This window comes from Palaemon carinicauda, chromosome 30, assembly GCF_036898095.1.
Source record: "Palaemon carinicauda isolate YSFRI2023 chromosome 30, ASM3689809v2, whole genome shotgun sequence".
NCBI classification, from domain to species: domain Eukaryota; kingdom Metazoa; phylum Arthropoda; class Malacostraca; order Decapoda; family Palaemonidae; genus Palaemon; species Palaemon carinicauda.
In genome coordinates, this window is record NC_090754.1 from 74,510,405 (window position 1) to 74,519,523 (window position 9,119).

General features: G+C 43.0%; 1 protein-coding gene across 1 annotated transcript in view; it reads left to right on the forward strand.

The window, feature by feature from the left end:
• The window catches only part of mRpL28 (mitochondrial ribosomal protein L28), a 191,674-nt gene extending 183,363 nt beyond the window's left edge, over positions 1-8,311 (forward strand). Inside the window, exon 7 of the mRNA XM_068354648.1 lies at positions 8,186-8,311. Coding sequence (XP_068210749.1) covers positions 8,186-8,237 — 52 coding nt within the window. The 3' untranslated portion in view covers positions 8,238-8,311. The remainder of the gene's footprint in view (positions 1-8,185) is intronic.
• Positions 8,312-9,119: the final 808 nt, after the last annotated feature.

Consider the following 9,119-nt stretch of genomic DNA (forward strand, 5'->3'; position numbering starts at 1 on the left):
TCGCTGTATAACCTGGAGTTTTCTCAACATATTTGGTGAAGTACTTCCTTTTGGTTTGAGCTTTCGCAGTGCAGGTGTTTTATCTTCAACTTAAATCTTGAACTCATTTTTGGATAGATTTAATTTTTGATGACTTTGGATTGTTTTTTGGACTTTCTTTGACTTTTAAATGGCCGACCCTTCCCTTAGTACGGAAGTGTGTTTTAGGCTTTTAGCAATTATCTTATCACGATATAAATTAATTATAGATTTTCCTCTATATATTTTATATCTCAACCGCCTTTATTAGGCCTCTTCGATTAGCTTTCCATTTATAATAAACATCAAGATAAATTTTAATGATTTGTTTATATGCGACCTTTCCTATTCCTCCTCTAATCCGAGAGTAGGCGGTCCTAACTTGGAAACCGAAGTTAAACAACGTTGAGCCCTTTCAATCGTAAATAACTTTTACAGAGCAAATGATTTAAAACTTATTAAATGAATATTTTTTAGTAGATATTTTATGAAAGATTTTCTTTGAATAGTCTTCGTACTGTTTCAAAGATGAACTAACGTTTAGTTTATTTATGCTACGCAGTTTGCGCTCTATCGTTACGATAGAGAGAGAGTATCACGGTTTCACTTTGCAGAAAGAGTAAATCGATTCTGACGTTTTGTTCATTCTTCTTTCAAAGCTTAAATGTTTTAAATACTATTTTAAAGGAACTTGTTAATTGAAAAACCTTTCAGTTTTTTCCTTTGGTCAAATAACCTGTTTATTGACGAAAGGTAAGTGGGCTCTTCTCTTCGGTGCGAAATCAAGAGAGAGAGAGAGAGAGACGGAGAGAGAGAGAGAGAGAGAGAACGAGAGAACGTTCCGATCTTTATTCTCGTCCCAAGCGAGTAACGTTGTTCTCGAGTCAGTTTTTTACTCTCGTCCCTAGTCTCTGTACGGGGAGAAAGGATAAAACGTTTTTAGTTTTTATTCTCGTCCCAAGGCACTGTACGGTGAGAGATTGAAAACGTAGTTTTGAATGAACTAGTGTTTAGTTTCCTTCCCAGCCACTGATCTTTTTATCTTAATATATGTTTACTGTTTTTTGCTTGTATTAATGTGCTTACATTATACGACTGATTTCGCAATTATAACCTTTTGATGAGGGTAGAATTGCGTGCTTCAGGTAGAAATCAGTTTTATTCATACCTAATGTGAATTGTTAAAAAATTCAATTTCAGTGAAGTAAGTGCAAAACAGAAAATCGTAGTGATAAAGTGATAATTGCGCAAAGTGTTATCAGTGTTGCGACCGAGTGTTCGTCTGTTCGTGCCTGTCGTTCGCCTAGTCCGAGACCTCTTGCAAGCTCCCAAGCCCAGGGGAGAAGTAATGTCGTACGACTTATGGGTTCGAGAGGACTTGATCAGCGAACAGACGTTCCCTCTATGGTTTCAGGCGTGTCTCATCAACACCGCCCCTACCATAAGACGAGCGAGACGATTTTCTCCTCGTCATCCGAAGGCTTTTCGCATAAGAAACCGTGGAACAAGGTTTCGAGGCCCTTTAAGCGAAAGTCAGTCCTTTCAGGACAGGTCCAGCGTCCTGGTTTTAACTATTAGGACAGCTCTGACCCTATGCAGTCATTGGAAGACTGCTCGCCGCCTAAACAAAAGCGTAACACAGGCTCCGAGAGTCTTTTTGTAGGCAAGGTTTTGCAGTCACAGACGTTACCCTCGTCTCTTACCGCAACCATTCCCGTTGATCCTAAATGGGTTGTACGGCAAGACATGCAGAATAAGCTTGCCTCTCTTATGGAGGACTATTCTGTTGAGCAGGTTCACGATGATCCTCGCCGCTTAGCTGATCGAGATCTTGGCCGTCAGCCGCCCAAACGAGCCTTTGCTCGTCCTGTTGACATTGACGTTACAAAGTCACGTCAATCGAGTTTTGTAGAGCCTCACTCGATGCAGTCCCGTGTTGACTCTCAGCCGCTTGTGGACGTTCAGCCGCTGCCGCTTGCTCTTGTTGACGTTCAGGACGTTCACCAACCAGCATAGTTGACTTGTTTTGACGTTGAGCGTCAAGCACCACAGTCAAGAGTTGTTTTGACTGCTCAGTCTAAGCAGTCAAGGCAGTCTCGAGTTGACGTCGAACGTCCTCCCGCACCTGTTGTTGTTACTGGTCAGTCCTTTAAGCAGTTACATGACATAGCGTCCTTGACTGCTACTGTTGCTCCTTTGCGTGTGGACTCTGCTTGTCAAGCATTGCCACCACGGCAGGTCTCTCCCTTGCTTGAGACTCGGCTATTGTCGGACAAGGTTCCTTCAGATGAGGAAGTTGCTGTTCCCCCTCCTACTGATATTCCCTTGAGGACTCTGTCAGACGGAGAGGAGCCTAAAGCTGCTCAGCCCTCTATGGACTTTAAATAAATCATGCTGATTTTTAAGGATCTTTGTCCGGATCTTTTTGTAACTGCTGCTCCTCGTTCGCCTAAACGTCAGAGTTTACACTAGGCCTAGCTACTTCAAAGCCGTTGTTTTATAAGCTAGTGCTCTCTCGCTCTTCTAAGAGAGCTTTACGTTTGCTAGGCGACTGGTTAATCACCAGGAGGAGTTTGGGGGAGACAGCCTTTGCTTTCCCTACTTTTAAGCTGGCTTATAGAGCGAGAGTCTGATATGACAAGGGAGAAGTTCTCGGCTTGGGAGTTCCTGCCTCTGCCCAGATAGACTTCTCAAACCTCATAGACTCTCCCTGGCGCCTGGCCATGAGACGCTCCAAGTTTTTATGGTTGACTTTAGAGCTAGACCATCTCCTGGAGTTTTTTCGAGCGTTTGAAGTTTTGCTGTACAATTATGTCATGCATAAACAAGGCTTTCAGGGATGGCTCCAATGATCTGACAGCCACGTTCTCTGCAGGAACAAGTTCCTCAGGGATGGCTCCAATGATCTGGCAGCCATGTTCACTGCAGGAGTACGTAAGAGGCAAGTGCGCTCAATGTGTTCATTGTCAAGACAAACTTCACGATGAAGTCTACCAGGCTGTCTTGACAGCATTAATGGAAGGCGACTGGATGGTCTCTCTCGACCTTCAGGAGGCATACTTCCACATTCCTATACACCCGGATTTCCAACCGTTTCTGAGGTTTGTTTACAGGAATGTGGGGTACCAGTTTCGAGCCCTGTGCTTTGGCCTCAGTCCTGCTCCTCTCGTGTTTACGAGGCTCATGAGGAATGTGGCAAAATCCCTCCATCTATCGGGGATCCGAGCCTCCCTGTACTTGGACGACTGGCTTCTCAGAGCATCGTCCAGTCTTCGCTGTCTGCAGGATCTACATTGGACGTTGAGTCTGGCCAGGGAGTTGGGACTTTTGGTCAACCTAAAAGTCCCAACTGATCCCATCCCAGATTATTCTATATTTGGGGATGGAGATTCGCAGTCCAGTTTTTTCGGGCTTTTCCGTCTGCCACCCGAATAGAACAAGCCCTACTCGAAGTCCAACTAATGCTGAAAAGAGAACGTTTGTTCAGTCAGGAGTTGGAACAGTCTCGTAGGGACTCTCTCATCCCTGGAGCAGTTTGTCTCACTAGGGAGACTACACCTTCTGCCTCTCCGGTTCCATCTAGCCTCTCACTGGAACTAGGACAAGACGTTAGAGACGGTATCATTCCCAGTCTCCGAACCAGTAAAGGCATGCCTGAAATGGTGGGACAGCAATATCAGTCTGAGAGAGGGACTATCCCTAGCAGTCAAGAACCCAAACCACGTGTTGTTCTCAGACGCGCCGGATTTGGGTTGGGGTGCGACCCTGGACGGTCGGGAATGCTCGGGTCTGTGGACCTCAAGTCAGAAGAGCATGCACATCAACGGCAAGGAGCTATTAGCAGTCCACTTGGCCTTGATGATATTCGAAAGCTTCTTCGAAACTAAGTGGTAGAGGTCAACTCAGACAACACCACAGCTTTAGCGTATATCTCCAAGCAAGGAGGCACACACTCCTTCACGCTGCTCGAGATCGCAAGGGACCTTCTCTTATGGTCAAGAAATCGAGGCATCTCCCTGTTGACGAGATTCATCCAGGGGGACTTGAACGTCTTGGCAGACTGTCTCAGTCGGAGGGGTCAGGTGATACCCACGGAATGGACCCTCCACAAGGACGTGGGCAAGAGTCTTTGGGCTACTTGGGGTCAACCCACCATAGACCTCTTTGCCTCCTCGTTGACCAAAAGGTTACCAATCTATTGCTCTCCAGTCCTAGATACAGAAGCAATCCACATAGATGCGTTTCTACTGGATTGGGACAAGGTTGACGTTGGTTGCTACCCTCTGGCCCGCGAGAGAGTGGTTCACCGAGGTACTTCAATGGCTGGTAGACTTTCCAAGAAGTCTTCCTCTAAGGGTAGATCTGTTATGTCAGCCCCACGTAAAGAATGTCCATCAAAGCCTCCCCGCTCTTCGTCTGACTTCCTTCAGACTATCGAAAGACTCTCAAGAGCTCGAGGCTTTTCGAAGGAGGCAGCCAGTGCGATTGCAAGAGCGAGGAGAGCTTCTACCATTAGATTATACCAGTCGAAGTGGGAAGTCTTTCGAGACTGGTGCAAGTCAGCATCTGTGTCCTCGTCCAGTACCTCTGTAGCCCAAATCGCAGATTTTCTTTTACATCTGAGAAAGGTTCGCTCCCTTTCAGCTCCCACGATTAAGGGCTACAGGAGCATGTTGGCTTCGGTCTTTCGACATAGAGGCTTAGATCTTTCCAACATTAAAGATCTCCAAGATCTCCTTAAGTCTTTCGAGACCTCTAAGGAACGTCGTTTGGCAACTCCTGGATGGAACTTAGACGTGGTCCTAAGGTTCCTCATGTCAGACAGGTTTGAGCCATTACATTCAGCCTCCCTGAAGGATCTCACCCTCAAGACACTTTTCCTAGTGTGCTTGGCTTCGGCTAAAAGGGTCAGTGAACTTCATGCCTTCAGTAAGAACATCGGCTTTTCTACAGAAAAAGCCACTTGTTCACTTCAACTTGGTTTCCTGGCCAAAAATGAACTGCCTTCTCGTCCTTGGCCTAAATCTTTTGATATTCCTTGCTTATTAGAGATCGTAGGCAACGAACTGGAAAGAGTATTATGTCCTGTTAGAGCTCTTAAGTTCTATTTAGCTCGTACTAAGTCATTACGAGGTAAATCTGAGGCATTATGGTGCTCAGTTAAGAAACCATCATTGCCTATGTCAAAGAATGCTTTGTCATATTTTATCAGATTTTTAATACGAGAAGCTCATTCTCACTTGAATGAGAAAGACCGATGTTTGCTTAAGGTTAAGACGCACGAAGTTAGAGCTGTAGCAACCTCCGTGGCCTTCAAGCAAAATAAATCTCTGCAAAGTATTATGGACGCAACTTTTTGGAGAAGCAAGTCAGTGTTCGCGTCATTTTACTTAAAAGATGTCCAGACTCTTTACGAGGACTGCTACACACTGGGTCCATTCGTTGCAGCGAGTGCAGTAGTGGGTGAGGGTTCTACCACTACATTACCCTAATTCCAATATCCTTTTTAATCTGTCTCTTGAAATGTTTTTAATATTGTTTTTTGGGTTGTACGGAAGGCTAAGAAGCCTTTCGCATCCTGATTGATTTGGCGGGTGGTCAAAGTCATTTCTTGAGAGCGCCCAGATTAGGGGTTTGATGAGGTCCTGTTGTATGGGTTGCAGCCCTTAATACTTCAGCTTCTGGGAGTCTTTCAGCATCCTAAGAGGATCGCTGGGCTTCGTGAGGAAGACAGACTAATAAGGCAGAGTAATCGTCTAAGTCGACTTCCTTACCAGGTACCTTTATATATTTGGGTTTTGTCATGATATAACTGTCAAAAACTCTAAGCATATACGCTGTAAACTTAATTAACTCTGGTCTCTACCCACCACCATGGGTGTGAATCAGCTATTATATATTCACCGGCTAAGTTAAATATTTAAAAATGATATTTTAATTATAAAATAAATTTTTGAATATACTTACCCGGTGAATATATAAATTAAAAGGCCCCCCCCTTCCTCCCCGATAGAGACCCAGCGGGATGAGAAAAATTGGGTCTGTTTACATGTATATGCGGTATCTGGCCGATAGTTCGCGCTAGTGGGCACACCCGCAACCTTCATAGCGATCGCTCGCGAGTTTTTGTGTGTTTTTTCTGTCGAGCCGCCAGAGGCTCAGCTATTATATATTCACCGGGTAAGTATATTCAAAAATTTATTTTATAATTAAAATATCATATTTGACAGATGGCCTCATGCCCCCCACCCCATATCCATCTTATATGCCCCAGTTTGGGAACCACTCATTTATAGTAAATCCATTTAATCCCATAAAAGTAAAACTGATTTTTGGTTTTGGCAACTGTTTTCACACACAAAAAAAAAAAAAAATGGCAGTGTAGCAAAAATTTTTATATCAATTATATTATGATGAAAGGACCTTCTGTGAAGCTTCAATATTATAGATTTAATTTGAAAAAATATAGGTTTGTGTAACATGAAACTTCAAGATATTTAAAGAAATTAACATTAAAGATATATTGTAAAAGATTTGGACCTAATTCAACACTTGGACAAATATAGCTTTGTTATATGCAGAGCTACTGAAATTTTCTAAACAGAAACAGAAGAGATTACGTTATAAAGGTAAATATCTTATGTTTTCAGCTGTAGCCTTTTAAATTTTATTTATTTCCACTTGTATACAAACTTTTCATCCCTTAAAATAGGAAAATTTTCAGCAGAACTGGAACAACCATTGAAATTGTTAACAAGGTAGTTAATGACAGGTGGTGAGCTGGGGTGAGCAGCCCAACCACCCACCTGTCAAAGACCCTTCACTTTGGTCTTCAGCCGCAACAAGTATAGGCGTACTATTGCTTCATATGTAAAGATGTTTAATCTCTTTCATACCTTTTAATTGAAACATTGATATCAGCTTTTTGGATGATAATGGAAAAAAAAGTGGATTGTGAGCACTGGAAGAACAAGAGGAGGGTCACCAAGAATACCATCTCCACATGGATTCATAGGGTGATTCATCTGCCCCTGAATCCTGACCCTCCTCCATCATGTGGCCTTAGAGCGCATGATGTAAGGGGCGCAGCAACGTCCCTGACCTTCAAGAAGATCTTCTCAGTGACGCAGGTTCTACAAGCAGGGGTGGAAGCGTCAGATGACCTTCACAGCCCGCTACCTGCAAGACGTGACACACAGGAGGCTCGAAACGTTCTCTATCGGCCCTGTGATGGATACATAATAGCTGGTCTAACCTCAGGCTCCTTAATGGACAGGTAGCAGAGGTTGAGGGTATTGTTACCCGATCTTAGTCTGCATGAATGAAAAGATTTGTCTGGCCCTTATTCTTTTCTTCATCCTCTCCTTCCATGGAGAAAGCAGCATCCTGGGTTCTTTGCATAGCTGACCTCAAACCAGAGCAGGTAAACCATGCTTCCTTGTGTTCCTAGTATTAAGAGTAATACTGCCATGTCCCCATACCCTGATGAGGTGGTATTGAGAGAGTCCTAGCCTAGAATTCCATTGGAAGAACTCCAGGTCAACTTCCTAGGACGAGTCACGCTCTTCACCTTCACACACAGCGTATGTAGGCTGCAGCAGTTTCACAACAATGCTAGCGAGGCGCAGGGACTCCTTATTTCTCGAGTACTTACACACTCAAATATTGAGTCCCCGGGCAAAGCCAAAAGCCAGTATGGCAGGGACTTTCCGCCCTTCTTAAGGGTTGAGTCACCCCATGTAAATAGTGTGTTTTGTATTTCAGTTACAGAACAAATGACAAATTCGTAGATAATTTGTAGTTTTCCTAACTATACAAACCTTAGCTATTTACACATATTTGCCCGCCAGCCCTGTCCCCCGGGATAAGTCCTACCTCTAAGCAAAGTGAAGCATTCACTAGTATGTGTGAGGGGGGGGGGGTAGCAAGCTACCCCTCCCTACCCCCCGCTATCTAGCGGTGGGCTAGTAAACCCTCGTTAAAATTCTAATGGCTCGTCATTCAGCTACGCCGAAGTAATTACCCCATGTAAATAGCTAAGGTTTGTATAGTTAGGAAAAATACAAATTATCTACGAATTTGTCATTTTATTATGAAAACTTAAGAAGGTAAAATTTATTTGGATGCAATGGAACTACAGCACTAAACATATTCTTCCTTTTTTCAGTTCAAGCACTAGCTGGTTAGCAAGTGTTAACCCATTTGCCAAGAAGGATTAATTACCTTGTAAGTATGATTTACTAAAATTCGTCAGTTGTGTGTAAATAGATTCATTAAAGTTTGTAAACATAAATCTTATTTTAATAACCTGTATGTTGAATATTTTTAATTTTTCATGTACTTCAAAATGTCTTCTTGTTCTTGATTTGATACATTGCATGCATTTTGGTACAACATCTTCCAAGTGTTTCAAATAAAACATATGCATTTGATATATCAATATGTTTGTCCTTGTGTTTGTAAAACAAGTTAAAGCTTTGTTACAATATTGAATTATAAAGCTCTTACTTCTGTTAGCAAAGATCAATATCAAAAGCCTCCCAGTTATTATACTATAGTAACAGATGAGATGTTAGCTATGGCAGATATTTTCTCATGTAGAAGAAATAGGCACCAAATTTTGAATAAACTCTAAATAAATGAACCCTTTCACTTTATGCCGTTGCTTTTACATAAGCAAAGCTCATTTAAAGTAAATATAGCAAGTTTTCAATATTAAACTTACCCGATGATCATATAGCTGTCAGCTCTGCTGCCCGACAGAAAAACCTACGGGCGGAATACGCCAGCGATCGCTATACAGGTGGGGGTGTACAACAACAGCGCCATCTGTCAAGTAGGTACTCAAGTACTCGATGTCAACACAGAACCAATTTTCTCTCTGTCGTGCCACTGGCAAGACCTACTAAATACGCTGTTACTAACTGGATTTGTTTTCACAACTATTTGGTGAAGTACACTATTCCAGTTTTGAGCTTTCGCTATGCAGGGGTTTTATCTTCATTTCAAAACTTGAACTCGTTTTGGATAGGGAGTTAAGCTGCCGTGTTTTGACACGGTGCGTCAGCCTCCGCAACCCACTGTGGTTACCGCCACTCGCC